General features: G+C 42.5%; 1 protein-coding gene across 1 annotated transcript in view; it reads right to left on the bottom strand.

Annotated features, from left to right (window-relative positions):
* Positions 1-6,095: 6,095 nt before the first annotated feature.
* UBAP1L (ubiquitin associated protein 1 like) overlaps positions 6,096-20,514 on the bottom strand; it is a 21,774-nt gene continuing 7,355 nt past the window's right edge. Inside the window, exons 2-7 of the mRNA XM_050967496.1 lie at positions 19,101-19,255; positions 16,511-17,341; positions 14,327-14,536; positions 8,588-8,689; positions 7,060-7,205; positions 6,096-6,304 (exon numbers count right to left, since the gene is read on the bottom strand). Of these exons, the coding sequence (XP_050823453.1) occupies positions 7,071-7,205; positions 8,588-8,689; positions 14,327-14,536; positions 16,511-17,341; positions 19,101-19,232 (1,410 nt within the window). The 5' untranslated portion in view covers positions 19,233-19,255 and the 3' untranslated portion in view covers positions 6,096-6,304; positions 7,060-7,070. The remainder of the gene's footprint in view (positions 6,305-7,059; positions 7,206-8,587; positions 8,690-14,326; positions 14,537-16,510; positions 17,342-19,100; positions 19,256-20,514) is intronic.

Here is a 20,514-nt window from a genome sequence, read left to right as displayed (position 1 = left end):
TGGGGAAGGCACCAGAGCATCTAAGCTAAATATAAGATGGGACACATTGTTAAGTGTAAAGGGTTCACCCATGCTACAGGAGACCATTTAAAATGAAGCGGGTAGTTAAGGGTTAGCAGCCAGTGAGGTGTGTTACAAAATGTTGTAATGAGCCGTACAATCAGTATCTTTGTTGAGTCCCTAGTTTTTAGTGTTTAGCACAGTTATAAATTCAAGTTCCCAGGCCTGCCTTTTGAAATTGTTGTGCAGATTTCCTTTGAGGATGGGGACTGAGAGGTCAGATAAGGAGTGATCACTTTGTGAAAAGTGTTCGCCCACAGGTGAGAGCGTGTTTTTGCCTTGTATAATTTTTCTCTGTTAGTTCATTCTAGAGTGTAGTGATTGTCTGGTATCACCCACATTGTTGTTGTTGGGGCATCTGATGCATTGGGTGAGGTTCTCCACATGCTATGATAGGCATGTGTAGGACCCATAATTCTTGAAAGGTCTGTTGTGTATTGATGATCATTACAAAGGAGTTATGTCCACAGATTTTGCATCTGTTGTTATAGCAGGATCAAGCATCACTTTGAGTTGGTGTATCTGTGGGGAGCTCGCTTTTGATGTCAAGCTTGGTGAAGTTGTGGGATTGTTTGAAGGTCAGAAGAAGGGGTTTAGGAAAGATTTCTTTCAGGATGTGATCCCCATCAAACAGGGGTTGTAGTTGTTTGATGATACCCCATGTACATTCCGGTGTGGAGTGGTAAGTGACAACTAGGGGCATGTGGTCAGGGAGGTTTCTTTTTCCTGTATGGAAGCAGGTTCTCCCTGGGTATTTGGCTGGCCCTTTCCACAACTTGATTTACGCCTCTGGTGGAGTGTCCTGGTTTAGTGAAGGTGGTTTTAAATGTATTTAGGTGTGTCCTCTAGACTTCCTCTTTGAAGAAAATTCTGTGGTATCGCTGTGCCTGGCTGCAGATAACATTTTTCTTGGGATGTCTGTGGTGGTCATGGGTCTTGTTTATAGCCATTTGTAGGGTTCCATTGTTTAAGCTGATTGTGGTGTCCAGGAAATTGATGCTGGTGTGGGAGCGTTCTAGAGAGAGTTGGATGGACCGGAGGTGGTTATTGAAGGTGTATTGGAAATCTATGAGGGAGTTTAGGCTGTATGTCCACATGATGACAATATCATCAATGTAACTCAGTCAATCATTGGTTTCTTGGTGCATTTTCCAGAAAGTTTTCCTCAAGGTGGCCCATGAAGGGGTTGGGAAATTGCGGAGCCATCCTCGTACTCCTGGTTATCCCCATGGCTTGGACAAAGTGTTTGTTGTGAAATGTGAAGTTGTTGGGGTGAGGATGAAATGGATGAGTCTGGCAATGTGTTTGGGGTGGATTTCTGAGCATTGTATTTGAGGCAGTCAGTGATGCTGCTGTGGTGAGGGATGTTGGTGTATAGGGAGGTGACACCTATGGTAGCAAGGATGAAGGAGATTGTTAATGTTGCAGTGTTTCTGGAGGAAGCCTGTAGTATCTTGGAAGAAGCTTGCCCTTGGTATGGTGAATAGTTAGAAGATGGTTTATATGAGTCCTGTCCCTCAGTAAGAGTGCAGTGGCCAGATATGACTGGTTTGCCTGGGTTCCCTTATTTGTATGTCTTGGGAAGCATATAGAAGGTCCCTGGGGTGAGTTCATGGAGGAAGAGGTTGCAGAAATTGTCTTAGAAGTGTTTGAGGAAGGATTTGATGGTATCTTAAAATTCCTGTGTAAATTGTTTTATGGGCTCTTCAAGTTCTTTATGATAGGTGGTGTCAGAGAGTTGTCCATTGGCCTCATTGATGTAGCCTTCAGTGTTGTGGCCTCTTTTATGTGCTGGTTTGATTGCTATCTACTGGTTGGATTTCAGGGGCTTTATAGCTATCCTTCCAAAAGCAACTTTAATTCATAGCTCTGCTAAACACTAAACACCAGGGATTCAACAGATATATTGATTTTATGGCTCATAACAACAATTTGTAACACATTCCACTACCTACTAATGCTTAAAAGGCCGCTTCATTTTAAGTAGTAGGAATTATGCAACCACCAGGCCTTTAGGCTCAGGTCAAGGCATTTTTAATTTGTCAGTCCCTGCATGTCTTTCTCAGGTATCCTGAAAATAGCTGGTTGCTCTGGAAATGAGTCAACCCTTTTCCAGAGAGGGAGTAAAGTATCTGCGCCTAAAATATTCATATCTACTTATGAATTTGCAGAGGACATTCAATTTAGTAAACACATCGTATACATGATTTTATCTTTGGATTCTCATCATCCTTCCCCTCATTGGTTCAGTTGCTTTCCATTCAAATTATAAACAGCTTCAATTTTTATATTTTTGCTTTTTATTTTGAACTGAGATGTTACTTAGTACAAGGATGCTAAAGATCAGTAGAAAGCCTTTTTAATATGAGACCATATATGACGAAGGTAGAAAGCAGAGTGCTCCTCCAGTCATTCTGCTTCATTAACCTTTTTACAATTGCATGCATTATTCAACAAAAATGTAACAAGTGAAAAGCAGGCTGTACATCTGTTTGCATTTAAAACTCCAGTAGAGAACTAAATTGTTACAACTGGAAACCTGCCACTATTACTTGCAAACTGGCTAGTATAAACTCAGCAAAGGCAAAGTTATGTCCTATCTTAGCTGAAGTCAGTTAACACTTAACACTGTTGTCTCCTGAACTAACACCAGCACACATAGTGCATTATGTTTTAAAATCACCCTAACCTGAGTAATCAGCGTAACCCCCTTTGTAGAGTAGTTAAAATAACTATTACAGGCTTATGTAACTCATCCAGGATCGTTTAATACAGCAGGCATTTTCCATTCCTTATAAGTATAGCCTCAAAGAGGCCAAGCACAACAACCTCTATCCCCTTTGAACACCTTTTCTTCCCTTCATTTGCTTTTGTCCACAGCTTTTAGATGTCCTGAAATACACATAACTAAAATACAAAGTGTCCTAGAGTTGTAACATTTAGAGGAGAAAAATGTGTTGGGATTCAGTGTGCCAGACAAAAATACATTGATTAAATCAACCTGTCCACAAAGCTAAAGTGAAAGTAACACATAACAAAGTAAAACTGCTGAGTCAGCTGCCCATTGCCTCTATAAGCCACCTGTATATAGAACTGCCAGCTGAGAAGGGCTGAAAGGAGAATTGTTCAAATAAGAACAGGTGGGGGGAAATCAGCTATACAAGGCCAAAAAAAATCTCGACACAAACTTTCAACCACAGACCATTAGGCACAGTCACCTCTCCTACCATAAGTGGGCACAACACCATCTGCACATTTTATTTCCAACCCTAAAGATACTGCAGTCAGAATGTTTTGTAGTCACTGGAGTGGAACACACAACCGTTATCTATTCCTTTACATCTTAATTATGTGTATTTCTCTGAAGACAAAGTTAGATTTTAAACTGTTTCTTTAATCAGATGTTAACATTTTGCAAGACTTTTTTTTTTTTCTAAAGTCTTGGCAACAATAAATGGGATGAAAAAATTTGTCTGCAGAATGGACTTGCCTTATAAGGACTGTGTTCAAAAATAAATGTTCGTGTAACTAAAGTGAAAAATTTCTTCAAGGAAGTGAGGAAAAGAGAAGTACGTATGTGACAGATACGGATGCAGAATTGCTATCACACAGAGAACTAACTTACCGGGCAAACTAATTTTTTTTAAAGCATGTGTTCTGATTGGGAGACCAAGTGTTAATATGCAGTTTTAGAGTTACTCACTGGAGTAGCCCCTTTGATCTCACTGGGACTACTCAGGTGAGTAAAGGTTTCAGGATTGTCTCTGTTTGTTTCAGCGCTTTGTATTTACAACATATATAGGTAGCTTGAGCATCTCTCCAGTGGGACAGACATATTGCTCTCTTCAGTTATATACAGACACAGGGGAAGCACAAAAAGCCTAGAGATCAAAGCGATTCCCTTCTAGTCTGTGATGAACTGGGGGTTCTGTCTGTACCACTTCTGAATGATGGATAATTTTATGAAATTAATGAGTCATGGGAAGCCTACTTGTATGTGGCTCCACCCAGGGCCGATGCAAGGATGTTTCGCACCCTAGGCGAAACTTCCACTTTGCGCCTTCCCCCCCCACACCCCTGCCCTGACGTGCCCCCCCCACCCTGAGGTGCCCCCCCTTGCGGCAGCTCCCCACCCCCCACCCTCTGCCCTGAGGCACCCCCCCGCCCCAGCTCCCCCCTGCTCCGCACACAAGCACCCCATGCACGCGGTCACTGTTTCACTTCTTCTGCCTCCCAGGCTTGTGGCACCTAAGCTGATTGGCGCCACAAGCCTGGGAGGTGGGAGAAGTGAAGCGGCCACGGCGTGCTCGGGGAGGAGGCGGGGCAGGGGTGAGCTCGGGAGGGAGTTCCCCTACATGCCGCCCCCCCTTACTTGCTGCAGGCGGCCCTCCCCACGCTCCCCTGCCACAGCTCCCTCTGCCTAAATGCCGGCGGCAACTGGGGCGGCCGAAGATCCGGCCGCCACAGTCACTGTTGAAGAAAATGGAGCCCCTCAAATCCCAGCACCCTAGGTGACCGCCTAGGTCGCCTAAATGGTTGCACCAGCCCTGGCTCCACCATGAATGAGCAGGGTTGTGTCATGTTTCTGCTGGCCAGAGACAATGCTGAGTGAGCTGCAATCGTCTATTCAAAACAGAACACCTAGGGACAATGGGTTTGTTCCTGTAGCTGGGACAAGAAACTTCCTCCGGTTGTCTGTAGGGACTAGGGTTTGGAAGTAATGGAAAGTTACCAGGAGAACAAAAAAAAGCAGGTGACCTTAGAGAGTAAAGGGACTCACAGGAGGAGCCCAGGGGAGAGAGCCATTTTGCCCCCGATGACAGTGAGGGAGTCCGCTGCAGGGGCAGGGTAGGCATGAGGTGGAGGACATTGCCTGCCTGCTGGAAGACAGATGATTCCGACAGACCTCAAGGGAAGGTTAAGCCCATGAGGGACACTGTATTTAGGAGGGTTTGTATGATCTGTACTCTCCTGTGCTTGATCTGTTAAGAGCGTAACCATGTTCGACTGGGCAATGTGCGTGTGTTGACTGCATCATGACTACTGTGAGCCCCTGGGAAAATTAACCTGTAACCTAGAAGCTTCGCACCTTTTGGGTTGACTTTGGGAGAGGTGTGTGTTTAAGTACCGGGGAGTCTGGAGGGCCAGTGCTGTGCTCAGAGGGGCTAGGAGGGTGGTCAGCAGGTTCCAACCCGTGCAGGGGATGCCAGATAGAAGGTCTGTCCCTTGAGAGTGTGCTGAGGGACCTCGAGATTGGGATAGTGGATGGGCTCTGGTCAGGCTCCAGGGAACCAGAGGACAAAGACTTAGATTCCCCTGACAGCAATCCTAGCGTGTGGCCAGGCAGGAATGCTCATCAGGATCTGTGACACAGACATAGATGAGATAATCAAGACTTCCGGAGAAGTGTACCCGGTCTATGGCATGCCATAACAAGAGAGAGTCTTTGCCCCAAAGAGTCTACATTCTGTTTAAAACAGACAAAGAATGGGAAAAGTTTACCTCCATTTCATAACTGCAATTAAGAGATTGTACCAGGTCCCACAGGAAGCCTGTAGCAGACCTGGGAATTGAACTCAGGTCCCCTTGTCAAAGTCTAGTGCCTTAACCATGAGATCATCCTCTCTTTCAAGAGCCAGTGTTCCAGCCCTGCTGTGACACCTAAGGAGGATGGTTGGACATCAAGCAGTAACAGAGGGACATTTCCCAAACAATGATATTTAAAGCTATAAATGGGAAGATGGGGGAGAAATGTAAGGACAGATTGTTTAACTCAGCTGAAATAGATTGGACTATGAAAACGCTTGGAAGGACACAATGGAAAATGGTAAATATTTTGCAACTAATTAAGGACTGTCCCTGCTAAGTTGTGCCAGTTGGCATTTTCATAGGAAAAGACACATTAAAAAAAAAATTCCTTACTCACAAGCAATTACATCTATGACTAATTCAAAGGAAAATCAAATGCTTGAGTTAATTTATGTGACAACATTCTCCCTGTAACGTTGCAAAGGGCAGAGAGACACCCAAGAAGGTGATTTGGATCAGTTACATTCTTTGTATGTCAGTTACACCAGAAAAAAACCTACATCCAAATTTTCCAGATCTTGAAGACTGTGCATAACTTGATTATTTGAGCCACTGCTTCCCACCTTCTGGAGCTGTGCCGCTTCTCCACACTTTCTTCAATTGGTCACAGAGCAGAATCATTCCTTCAGTTCTCTTCCAAATTTCATGGAAATTCCTGTACATGCAGGGCATAAGACTTGCATAAGCCATTTTTCACCTTACTGGATAAACATGATATATTAGTTACCAACAAAATTACAACAGAAGCCTGTTTTCTTCTCTTACACTCAGTTAAATATTATATTCATTTTACCCTTCTCCTTTTAAATGGGAAGCCAATGTTATTTGGCTGAAATCTAGAATTTGGTTACACACTTCAGACAGGACCAGGTCAAGGTGGACTCATCTCAAGAAAACAGGAACTAATTTTCTGGGGAAATGTTCTGCTTTTATAAAAAAAAAACAACCTCGTCTGTTGGTTTGTGTTTTGTAAAGTTCACATCTGGTTATATTTGCTGGTACTGTACTATAGGAAAAACGGAGACTATGCTGTATGTGATCCCAGAGTGACTGAGGAGGCCATGTTTTGCAAAGCCTTGTAAGCCATGTCCCGGTTTTTGCAGAATTTAAGCCACATGGGGGCTTGGATCCAATTCCATTTTATCCAAAAGAGTGAGATAATCAAGGTGTGCATGTGGAAAGTGGAGGTGCAGAGAAAAATTTCTGATATAAAGCCACTGCCATGGTACAGTGACAAAGCCACTTGTAATAGATGTTCACAGAAAGTGGGGAGAGAATGAGATGCAACTTTAATGGTTTATTTCTGAGGGGCTGTAGTCATGTATTTCACTAAATTAACAGTTTGCATCTAGAATGAAACTATGAGGCTACGGTGTGGTCAATCTAGAAATGAAAAGATGCCACTGTTACCAGAGATTTGGTCATTGTGTTTGTGTCATCAGCTCTTCTAGTGCCTTATCTCTGTGATTCTCATAAAGCAGAAGAACCTCTTTGATTTCAGCTTGCTGGAAACCCATATCCTTAAATTGCACTAAAAGATGCAGGAATTCAGCTGCCTGGGGGGAAAAAAGGAACAGAAAAGGAAGTTATTTTATCATTATCGATTCAAGGGGAATTTATTGTAAGGTTTCAGAAGAAGCAGCAGTATGTGAAAAGATGCAACCGAGCTATATGATCTAGCAGGATTAATTACATTTAAAGAACAATGCTGAACTCAGTGGTACAGAATGGGGATGGTAAAGCCCTGATTCTGAATACAGCTCCATACAGGTGAATTCTTATGCTTAGGCAGGGCCCCAGGGAAGTCAACGAGGCTCCATATATGTGCAGGAGCTGCCCCTGCAGAACTGGGAACAGAACAGTTTGAAAACCCTGGGCCAAAGTCACCACAGATAAAAGTGGACACCAGTCCACTGACTTAGTGGAGTGACACCCACCGGCACCAGTGGTAAATCTGGTCCCACCTCTCTAAAAGGCAGAAAATGTCCTTTTTCTGGACACACTCCACGGATAGAACAGACAGAGGGGCTAGTTTTTAATGGCAGGTAACACCTACTGTTTCTTTATTTCAATACTGTTTTATCATAAACAGTCACACATTTCACCAATTCCCAAAGGGTGTCAGTCTGGTTCTAAAGTGGCCCCTAGCCAATAGTACGGTGAACTACTACTAATTTGGGGGGAAATATTACCATTATCAGATAATATAAAAGAATTTCAGTCTACATTATGAAATACGGTAGTTACATGAAAAAGATGTATCAAATCAGAAAAAAATACTGAACACCAGCTGGGATTTATTTTTAGTGCTTCTCCCTCCTCCCCCATACCCTTCATTCTTGCACCAGATCTTCACTGGCCTCAGTATTTTCCACAGCCTCTTATCTGCAACTAGGTCAGCAGAAGGGAAAGGTGCAATCCGGTGTGTTGTGAAAGTTGGAATTATGCCAAACAGTCCAGACCCAAAGTTCAGTAGTGCTTATCCTCTTCCGTGCCAGCTTTTCACATGGGCAGGGGCACCTCTCAACACCCTTGGCCAAAAGTGACTTCATAAATGCCAACACACACTGTCACAGTGCCATCTGGGGAAAGGAAGGCACACAGGGGAGAGCCTGCATACAGGCCTTGGCAACTCATTGTGGAACTAGTAAGTAGATGGGCCACTGGGGAGGCTGGTGCCCGTGCAGTATAGAATTCATCAGTGCATGGGCTATGAGACCAGAGTGCTTCCACTGCAAGGGGCGGGGGCAGTAATGGAGCCATTCACCAATATTCTGCACTCCCTGTGTGAGGCGGAGCTGGATTCCTCAACAGCTAGGTGTAGCCCACAAGGAAAGGGGTTCTGGAGGTCATGGTGGGGGTTTGATTCAGTCCTACCTCTAATACAAGGCCTAAGCAACATTACTCTTTGCTCTGAAGGCACCTAACTGCTTCTGACCTTCTTTTCCGAGTACTGGAACATTTCCATTGCCTCTTCCACCTGCCCCTCTTCGTAGCCCTGTTTCAGCAACCTGTCGCAGGCACTAAGGTAACTGAGAAACTACAACAGAGAGATAGCAAGAAAGAAACTGGGTTAATATAATCTCCGGGAGAGAGGGTGAGCAGCAATCAAAATCTATTGCCAGTATATGAAACCTTTGATTGAAGGAGTGTGCCTGCCCACCACTCCAAAGCCCTGCAATATGGAGGCTCCGTCTTGGAGGTTGTTCTTATGACTGAGGTGTCACCAGAACTCCTCGAGGGGATGAAGGTCTTATTACCCAGAACCAGATGTACAGGGAGGGACAAATTGTTCCATCGTCATGGACCTTTCCTGGTTGAGAGGCTGGACTCGAGTGGAGCTTTCCTGGTTGAGAGGCTGGGCCCCCTGCTTCACAAAATTCTGGCCCCACTGACTTTAGTAGGGCCAAGATTTCAGCCCTGCTATTGAATGAGGCTTATTTATGCAAACATTCCCTCAGTGTGGGCCAGATCTTCAGCTGGTGCAAATCAGAGTAGCTTGAGTAAGCTACACTGATTTATATCACCTAAGGATTTGGCCCTTTACTTTTTTTTTAAAAGTGCAAAATTTGATGTTTTTCTTAATCAAGCTAAATTCTTAGATGCCCAATGGCGCTAACGCTGGACTGTTCACATTGAATTTGGGATTGGAGAAGAGACTAGGATTGTAACAAGAAACGCATGGAATATAAGTAATTTGTGCATTGTACAATTATCCCACAAGCTGGCAAAAGCTGTATGTTATAGCCACACTTCAGGGAACTAGACTGTTTGTCTTTCAGTCTCCATTAAGGTCAGCTGTGGTTTTGCACCAGTTTTTAGATACGGAGTAGAAGGAGTATCACAAATTTAAAAAAAAGAGATGGGAAAGAGTCAACGTAAACTTGTGCCATTCAGTTTGTTGCCTAATGTTTTGTTCCTATGAGTTTTCAGTGACTCAGGCAGCAGGACTTTCATCACTTCCCTGGAGAAGATAATCATCTATGATCTTCCCATTCTCTGGGTGTGGGAAATATGAACAAAGAGAGGGACACCCCCTCCCCAGGGGAATCCAGAAATCTGAACTCTGCTTGATGTGGGGAAAAAGATTTTAAAGTTTGTTTTTTTAAAGACTGTATCATTAAAGTGCTAGATAGTGCTGAACTCTAACCTGCCATCAGCACAGTGTCACTCTTGATGTTCAAAACTTGATGTTCAAAATCCCTCTAGGGCCTTGCTCCAGAATACAGAGCAGAATATGCCCCGCACCCCAAGAGAGGCCTGTTTGCTGTCATTACTGAGAGTAAACAGTTATTTTTGGCTTTCCTCGTTGTTCTTGGAGTGCTGACAGCACAATTCCCAGTGGTATCTTATAAATACCACATAAGCCATTCACTGCCCAAAAACTTATGTGACAAACAATAAATTAAATATATAATGATAAAAAAGCCAAGGTCAAATTCACCACCTTGGTGTAAGCGGGTGCAACTGCACAGACTTTACTGAAGTTGTGTCTGTTAATGCCAGAGGAGAATTTGATTTATAATCTCCAAAGTAAAAGAAAATGAGTGGCCCTCTGCCAGACTAACAGCATCAAAGCCAGTAGAAAGATTCACTAAAAGATGATAAAACTTGCTAAATGTCCACCAAAAAAAAGGCTTTCTAAATCTAAGAAAAATTTTTGGCTGAATACTCATTTCTCCCGCAGTGTGGTAATGAGGATTAAAAAGCACAACCTACATTGACTAAGTATTATCAAATCAAACATTACAGCCTCTATTTGCTTGCCATTGACATAAATAACTTGCTGTTTTTATTTGTCTCATGTCCTTCCTTCCTAAAAAGCCAGTGCTGTTAACAATATTTCTTTGGCCATTAACAGGGACATTGGCTACAGTGTTCACTGCAGAAGCAAACAATTCAGAGAATCTGACATTTTGTGTAAGCAGAGGATGGAACTTGTGCAAAACTGGCATAAACAGGATGATTTCAGCATTATAAAAAACCACCAGTAAGATTAAACAAAAACAGGTTTTTAAATATTGTGACTTATTGACCTCATGGTACAGTATAAACTAATCTTTTGCCTGTGGAAGTGGAGAAAGAATGTAGCTAGCTTGCCCTGGAGGAATGGATTTAGGATCAACAAGTTTTGCCTTTGGTTTTCAAGAATATTAATACACCCACAAAACATTAGATAGGCATGTTCTGCAAAACTAAAATTAAATACATACACAGTTTAATGCTTGCTTCTATCATAAGCTGTTCTCTCTGGGTTTTTTCCTGTGTCTTATAATGAGATTGAGGATGGTTATAAACACCAGGTAGCCTCAGTAGCATCTTATATCACAGAAAACTTCTTAAAGGGGCTTTATTCTGGCATTATAATCTTTGGAACATGAAGTTCTTCAGTACACTTGTAGCTCGGTAATTTATCTGTCCCATTCCCCCCTCAGCTTCGTTATGTTACCTGTCATGCTATGCAGAAAAATATTTGTTTTTTCATATCAAAGAAAAGCAATGCAATGACTCAAACTAAATCCACTCCACTTAACAAGCCCATGGCTTACACATTCCCTTGAATGTATTCCCAAGATTTCCATTACAAGTTTGTTTGATCTTCACTAAAAAGGCCCATCTCTCCTAGGCCACCAATTTCTGATGATTCCATAGGCGGCTGCTTAAAAGAACATTGCATTGTACACTGGTTTTAAACTCCCAGTGTCTTGCCAGCCAATTCAGAGAGCAGCCCATAAGTTCCATCCTCACAGCCAGAGATGAAGCACAGGAATGGTGTAGACTGCAAGATTAGGTCGAACCAAAATGGAGAAAAGTGATGGTTTCAGGATGAAGGACTGGGGAAAACCACTCTTCTTCCCTGGGAGCAAGCTTTGGACCGAGGGCGGGGAAATCCACTATTAAAAACATCCCTAAAATATTCTGTGTTACCAGAACAATAGGACAGTCAATAAAGTGGAATGACAGCAAATTTAAAACTGACAGAACTTTCTTACACAATGCATAATCAGCCTGTGGAACTCACTACTACAACGTAAAAGTATAGTTGAGGCCAAGAGTTAGAAGAATTTTTAAAAAGAATGGGCATTTATGCAGATAATGAGAACAGTTACATTAGAAACATAAAACATAAGAGCAGCCATACTGCGTAAGACCAAAGGTCCATCTGGCTCAGTATCCTGTCTTCCAACAGTGGCTAATGCCAGGTGCCCAAGAGGGAATGAACAAGGACTATCAAAAAGTTTTGAAGAACTATTACTTCCGTGTCAGCCATAAGCCACCCACTAACTGATAGGGGTTAGGAAGAGACTTCCATTGTGGGCAGATTATTCCACAATTGCCCATCCACTTTGGAATTCTTCCATATCCCTCAGAACCATCTGGTACTGGTGACTGGTGGAGACAGGATACTGGATTATATGGACTGCTGACCCATTATGACAATCCCTATCCCTGTATGAGCCTTTTAACCATGTTCTTTTGTCAGAATTGGGGTAATGTTGCCTCTTTAAGGCTGATACCGTGAAAATTCTTGCTTTGGGAATATGGGTAGTTTCCGGCAGATTGACTCAACGCCATAAAGAATGCAGTGATTTTTGGCTACTGTATGATGTTACTATCAATCACCCTGCCTGTAGCTGTCAGCACCACACTGCAACCCAGCGTGACACTAAGAAGTAATGAATAGTCTTGATTTTTCTTTTCAAACATTTTTCCTGCAAGGTCTTTAGCCTAATTTGGTCAGACTTACACTGGTAATTTGAGACTGGAAGTCTTCAGGGCTAACCATTGTATTTCCCTGTGTCTCTACACAACCAGAGAAGACAGAGATCACACTGGTGAAAGAAAGAGACCAGCGCAGGGAGCAGAAGGATACAACCGTATATTTAGCTAAGTGCTGCTCTGGTAACTTTCTGAGAACCTGAGTGCCGCATTCAATTTGCGTAAAATTGAGCAGATTGAGCCAACCTCATCTGTAATATGGAGCACTGCCTGCTGGGATGTATAGCTTCTGTGGGCTGTGCCCTCCATATTAAAGATGATGGCAGCCACGGTCAGGAGCACATTGCATGACTCCATCAACTACACAGGGCATGTAGGCTGCACTTTGCCCACTCCTCTGTGCCTGGCTTGTTTTAAGACTTTATGAGTAGAATAAATAATATTCACCAATCTGGATTACAGAAACACTTGCATTTAACAGCAGAACTGGTCTGGGAAGGATGATCTAGTGCAGTGGTCCACAACCTTTTTTATCTGGTGGGCACCGGGCGACAAGCCACCGAGGACCGTTGCCAGCGGACAAGCATCTGCCAAGAAGCAGCAACGTCAAGAGGCATCGCTGCTAAAATGCCACCAAAAATCAGCGGCATTTCGGCGGCAACACCTCTTGATGACACTGCTTTTTGGCGGCGATGCCTCTTGGCATTGCTGCTTTTTGGTGGCATTTCGACTAATGCTTGTCCACTGGCCAGTATGCGGATGCAGATAGATGCCCTGGCAGGTGCCATGGCACCTCTGGGCACCGTGTTGGGGACCACTGATCTAGTGGATAGGGTGCTAGCCGGTCACTTGGGAAGACCTAGGTCCAATTGCCTGCTCTGCCACAAAATTCCTGTGCGACATTCAGCAAGTCACATAGTCTCTCCTTAGGTCTCAGTTCCCCAGCTGTAAAATGGGATAACAGTACTCTCCTACCTCATAGGGGCGTTGTGAGGATAAATACATTAAAGATTGGCATATGCTCAGATACTAGTTAGTGTACAGAAGCATCCAGTAAGATAACTATAAGTGATGCATACGCACTGGTGACAAATTAGAATCTTTTATGACCCAGTATAATGCAAAGGCATTATTTGTACATATTCAGTGACTAATCACAATTCTGAAACAAATTCTTTAATTCTGGTGAAAAAGCAAGAAATCTCAGAGGGAATTACATACTCCAGCTCTGACTCGATGAGCCACAGCGATCAGGGGCGGCACCATGTATTTTGCCACCCCAAGCACAGCAGTCGGGCGGCTTTTGGTGGTGCGCCTGTGGGAGGTCTGCCGGTCCTGCGCCTTCTGTGTACCTGTCTCTGAATTGCAGCCAAAACCGTGGGACTGGCGGACCTCCCACAGGCATGCCGCTGAAGACAGCATGACTGCCGCCCTCATGGCGACTGGCAGGGCACCCCCCCGCAGCTTGCTGCCCCAGGTACGTGCTTGGTGTGCTCGTGCCTGGAGCCTCCCCTGATGGCGATAAATCATATGATCCAACGACCGAGAAAAAAAAATCTGTTAGCAAAAATGTTTCCATACCACGAACACAAGAAATCTGCCCTTCAAAATAACATTGCGGTTTATGTCACTGATGTAGGTTTTCGGTTCTATATAATAAATAGAACAATATAAAACAGTAAAACAGCAACTATTATTGCCTGTGAGAAGGTGGCTGAAGATAATGCAAGCCAATTTTATTACTTAAAAATTGAAGATCCAAGGCAAAAATCCTGAATTACTTCAGTTCTTATTATGACGCATGATAAACTACTACAGTTTCCCAAAAGCAGAACTGGGCGTCTCTTTTAAGGCTTGGCTAGTTACCAGATGATATTGCACTAAAGCTTCTTACATGATTGTCCTTTATCAAGTATTTTCCATGCCATTTAAGTAAAGCAATACTGGCTCCACTAACCTGACCTAAACTTTGTCTTCCAGTCTTCTGGAGGGCGAGGATTGCTCTGCGTATCGGATAACCCAAGGCTATAACTGGCTCAATAAGGTCACGTTCCTCTTGGCTTAATGCCGAGAGGAGGTCAGCTGTTGAATCTGGATGAGTTCTGTGGGAACTTGGATGTTGCAGAGCCGCAGAAGGGGGTGGAAGGCAGGAATAGGGGCTGAGGGACTGAAAAATAAACACAGAACTTTATGTTCGCTAATTAAGACACATTCATTTACAAGATACTAGCATATAGTACTATGAGGAACTATTAAAAGAATCCTTTTTCTCCTCTTCTGGAGCAACAAGGTAATTGTGGATGCTCAAAAGCAGCATTTGTTATTTAACATAATTTCATTAGACTGGGCAACCAGAGGAAAATTCCAATAAATGGAACAATACCCTTCTGGTCTTGTGTGTGAGCATATAAATAAATGATTACAGTATATGTTAGCTGTCATGCATGGGAGTTTGTATGTTACATATCCTGTTCAAATGTATTCTAAAGTTTACTTCAAATGACCTTACTGAGGTCAGAATTTATGTTTCCAGGGAAACGCTGAACAGACCAAGATGACAATGTCCGCAGACCGGAAATTTGGGAAAACTTTAAGCTGTGCACTCTAAAAATAAAACAAACAAAAGAACCCAATCTAGTTATTATGAGGGGACAGCTACAACAATTTATCCACAAGCTCTCCCTTCAAATGAGACTAGACTTAATTAAATCTAGGCATTGGTTCAGATACAGATCAAAGGATGCTGATATAGTAAACTGATCACATTCAGCTTCTAATTCTCAGGGAATCCTGTTCCTAACTCCAATAAGCTCTTTACTTACCGTTGGTTGACCAAGCAGGAAACGATTATAATATCAATGAGGATGACAGTCAGGTGGCCAAGTCTTAAAAAAAGTGACCCTCTAAACACTTGATCTCCTATTTAAGAATGTGTTGTGTGTATAAAGATATAAAACCATAAGCAAGAGAGAGAGAGACAAAGCCGTCTGAGATCCTAGAAAATGTCTCACGCTGAGAAGTGCTCATCCTGGTTAGGGGCTTATGGAATACAGTATGACGTATGATAGCTGAAAAGATTGGGATGATGGGTAAGTCATTAAATTTAACAATGATTTAGTTTACAGAGTATGCATAGGCATATAACCACTCCATAATTTCCGTCTCTAAATCTCACACAAGTACATGTAACTTGACATTGCCTTTCATTTATTTGGTCACTGGACCTGTGGCTTTTAAGTAACAAAAGTCTGACATCTCTCAAGTAGTTATGATCAAATTTGAAAATTTAAGATGACAGGAACTAAAACATTCATTCTGTCATTTTCTGGTACTTACTCTGTGGTGACACGATCAGACATTATAATGCAACTATGGAACTAGATCAGAATTATTTCATAATTATTCCATTTAGACTTTTTAAAGGTGAATTTTGTGCAGGTAAAAAGTGCCAGAATTGGCAGCTGTGAAAGCTGAAGTCCTTCTACCAACAAAACAAGGACAAAAGAGATAGTTATAGTGCAGTACTTCCACCCTGAGCTGCACCTTAGGGGTGAGAAAGCAGTTTCATCTTCATGTTCCTTCAATCCATGGCATCCCTTCTGAAACTGCCAAAAAAGCCAGCTGGAGAGGCAGCTGTGTGTGGGATACAACTAGAGATGGTTGGGAAATGTATTTCATAACCTGCAAAAAATGTCAAAGAAACAAAAATTGTTTATATTTTCAGGTTTTCATTGAAAACCAAAACTTTTTCAGTTGTTGAAAACTGGTTTTTCTTTGGCAGTTGTCAATAATCAAAATGGTTGTAGTTCTTGGATGAAAATGGAAACTGTCTCACAAAAACGTCCTCTAAAAGGCATTTTTTTCATTGAAAAAAATTTTCAGCAAAAAATTTTAGACCAGCTCTAGTGAAAATCTGTTCCCCAACCACTTATCAGACTTTCCTCAATTAATTTTTTCAGCCTCAACATATAAAGAAGGCCAAATGTTTATGATTTCCTCAGCTTCTAAGTTTGGGAAATCCTGCTCTAGGGCTTACATTGTCTTCTTTCTCTCTCACCCTTTACCCCACTTTATATGGGGCTGTGTGACTACTACAGGTAGCATTGACAAAGGTACACAGCATCAAAAAACCATATCTTACCGCAACGGTGGGTTTATGGTTTCTTATTGGAGGTATTGATCTAGCAGCAGCAGGTGTCCTGGGACTACAGCAAGGGGTAGGTGGAGGTGTTGGGGTTAAAGTTCCCATGAAGGATACATCCGAGGCAGGTCCATATCTAAGATTTCTGCTACTTCGAGAGCGCTGGTAAAGAGAAAAGGGTCTTGGAGCCAGTTTCCTTTCAACAGACGATCTATTTAAAGGATGCACTAGAGCAGCTAACTTCTTTTTGGCTTCTTCCAACTCATTCTTCATATTATTAAATAAAATCATGGATCTTCTCTGCTTGATCAGATTTGCGGTAACTGGCTCGTAGGAGCAGTTTTCGGAAGGTGGATCTAGCAATACCGGAGAAGTCCTTGGCCTAAACTGGTGAACTTGGGAATGCTGAGGCATGATGCTTTCAACAAATTTGTTGTCCAAAATGTTTTCTTCTTCTTTGTTGCTTTCTTCACCAGTAGTAGAGGAATACTCATCGTCCTCAGAATACTCATTCTTTTCAGAGTACCAGTCCTCACTTTCCATCTCAGATGATGCACCTCTGGGCAGGGAAGGGCCATATTTCAGGTCAGCAGCACTTAGACTTACACATCTCCGAACAGAGGCTGTGTGTGTCACACTATCCTTTGCTTTCCCACTAGCTGTCTCCTCGTTTTGTGTATTGATGACATCGTTTTCTTTAGGATCAACCAAAAGCAGCCAGCAAGGTGGAGCTGTTGGCACAACGTCAGTAGTAACTTCATACCAGGGAGTTTCTTGCCCAGAAGCAGCCTCAATCCAGTAAAGCACCTTTTTTTCTAATGAGAAATCATGCTGTAAAATAGCAGTAAGCAGAATGATTCAGTATTTTTTTTTTTAAAACCTTCATGTGATGTCAATTAAAAGCCTTTTACGGGTTCAAACCTTCACTCTTACTCACTGAAGTAACACTTACAATAGAACTAGTTGCAAGAGTAAGGGGTGCAGGACTGGTCAGGATGGGCCACATCCTCTGCTGGTGTAAATCAGCAGAGCTCCAGCTCAGGCAAGGGAGTTACACCAATTAACAGTCTAGCCCAGTATCTGTAATCCTGAACATAGCACTGTTTCTGCCTCTCAGAAATAATTACATCCAACTCAAATAAATTCACACTGGAACTTCAAGGGCTTTTTTAAATCTTTGAATAATGCTTAGAAACCAACTAGCTTCCAGAGTTGAGCTTACAATCAAAGCCTTATGCCTTGTTTTCAGTATTTATCACCTACGGTCCTGGGGAAGGGAAACACAGAACTGTGGACTGAGGGTGTTGGCATGGAAGTAGAAGAGGTACTATTTTAATATACTTCATTTTAAAATGCAAATATATTTGAGATGCAAGTCTAAAGACCTGATTGAGCAAATAAGTCTTATATCATGCCCTGGAGCTTGCCGGACTAGAACTCTTTTGGGCTGTCAGACAAAAATACCCCGCAGTCAGGCCACGAGTTCTGTTTTTACTACTTACATACAATCAGGCTTAGTACTTGCTAGTGTTATGACTGAATATGGACCTAAACCAAATCCCCAGAGCTAAAACACATCAAACTTTGAGGAAAGATTTTAAATCCAATCTTGCAGCTTTATCAAGTTCATGTGAAGAATAATATTGTTTTTTCCAAAGCCAAATATGAAGTTCAGAATTTGAGAGAAAGGGGCAACTGGAATGTCTGTGCAAACACTAATGTGCAAATCAGGAGACTGCACACCTCTCAGTCTGCAATTACCTGTTTCACACATGTTGCATAAGGCACAGATGTGGCAATCTCCTTCAAAAAACTATTCTGAGTATATTTGAGATATTTAAAATAGGGAGCAAAGCAAAGCTGAGCAACATGAACTAGCATAAAAGCGGGATGTGGTTTGTAAAACTTTGCAGCTCCTCCAAGCAAGAGTGTAACAGTGTCAATCTCTGTTAGAAAGAGTTCTGCAGGCTTGCCAAGAATAAAGTGCAATGACTCCACCTATTGGTGAGAACTTGTGGAACATCTTTGAAACCAAAGCAGTTCTTTTTACAGAGGACTCCAACTAAAATCCTATCCATCCTATGGTTGAAACTGTGCTAGCAATAACTGTAACCTAGGAAATCTGCTCTAGTAGGTTCTGGAAAAACAACAACTGCAATGATAGTGATAAAAAAGTACTACAGCCAGCCAGTGGGGGAAATCCACAGCAGTTTCCTATGACTGACAAACCTGTTTAGCAACCAATGTGTCCATTTAAACACAACCTTCAACTCTCATGTTAACAGGGCCTAGTCTGTCAGAATACACCACACTGCAGCATATGTCCTAGCCAGCGTGGGTAGTTTTGGTTGGCCAAAATTCCCCTTCCGGTCCTGTGGCACAGGCCAAAGCAGGATCTGGGCTTTGCCCTACCAATCTTTGGTCTTGCATGAGACTGCAAAAAGAGGTGTCAGTTTGGTCCAGGAAATAAATATTTCAAGGATATTTTTTTCCTTTTTAGTGGGAAAAAAAACTAAGCTACTCTTAATATCATCGATATTAATATTGGGATCAAAATTAACAAAAGCTCTTAGAACAGGGACTAACCTACCATTGTGCACATTAGGATCTCAGTGCAGTCAGGAATATCAAAGTCGGCTAAACTGATTAAGTTGGTGCCTTCAGCAGAGTCATCTTCAAAGCTCTTGGACATTTTAAAAGGTACGTCATCCAGACAGCTCATATTGTCTCTTGATATTTTGCAATCTAACAGAAAATAAGTAAATAAGAAGTCTCAGTAAATTTAATGTGAAACAGTAGGGCAATAGAATTTCACATGCCCGATCCTTAAAAAGACATGAAAGGTGAGGCAAAGTAGATATAGGTTAACGAACGCAAATAAAAATAATTTAGCTTTTGAACGCAGTTTAGAGAGAAGTGAAAAGCACTATATGCTGCTGATTCTGGTAAAGTAGAAGAGCAGTGTATTTGGCGTTAGATACTAGAAATATTTACATCAAGGGCTAAACTTTATTATTAGGTGAAGGAATTTGTGATGAACACATAATAGGGGCTCTGTGGTTAGCCCAAATCTCCAGAGTTCACATTTTGGATGATAGAAACAGTTGCAGAACCCAAATGTGATTCATGTTGAACATGTGAACACAATTACTTCACTTCACTCACAGAGGCCAGACTGTTGATCTTACGCCCTGTAATTCTGCTGCACATGTGGCCATGCCTGTCCTATGACCCACATATGGTCTGTGCTCAACACTACATTAGTGACATACTGTTCTTGTGCAGAATCAGGTCTGTTCACTCAGGCACCACCTTACGCTCGCTGAGGAACTGACAACCAGGCTTTTGCCATAGATGATTAAAGGAGACAGGTTTTTTTTCCACATGCCAGTTTGCATTCTACTAAACAGACTTTGTAGGTTCTATGCAGTGTACATCTATACATGTCCACAATGTGCCCAGAGCCAGCTACTCTACCTTCTTGGTACTACATTTCTAACCTCAAGAGAAGTTCTTATGAAGAACTAGCATGCAGTTATTCTTTCATCCTTTTTCCAGAGAAGAGCCTGTAACCGCAACTCATTTGATCATTTGCACATGTGAACTTTCAGTTCGTTAGTTTAAATGGCTGTCCAAATCTTTGACAGCCAACAGTGCTCTCTTCTATCCCCTGATCAAGTGCTCTGTTTTGGTACCCATGGTAAGTGATAACTTGAACAGGTGGCATATAGTCCCAGTGTGGCATGGAGTCACCAAAAGTCACCTCGACTCTAGCTTCATTTGCAGCATGATAAAGATTCATTCATTCTCCACTTCCATCTCCCCCCCCCCCCCATGGCTTGCCCACTTGGGGTTTAAAGAGCAGGTGGAAGGTGACTGCTGAGATGGCACTGGAGCATCTTAAGAGACGCACACAAATCCAGATGAGATTACTGGAAAGAGGAGAGAATTGCTGACATTACTGTTGTGCACTCACATATCCCTTTCTCCAGCTATGCCTCATT

Source organism: Gopherus flavomarginatus, chromosome 9, assembly GCF_025201925.1.
Source record: "Gopherus flavomarginatus isolate rGopFla2 chromosome 9, rGopFla2.mat.asm, whole genome shotgun sequence".
Lineage (NCBI taxonomy): Eukaryota > Metazoa > Chordata > Testudines > Testudinidae > Gopherus > Gopherus flavomarginatus.
Note: the sequence above shows the minus strand (reverse complement) of the source record. Positions and strands in the feature narration are given on the sequence as shown.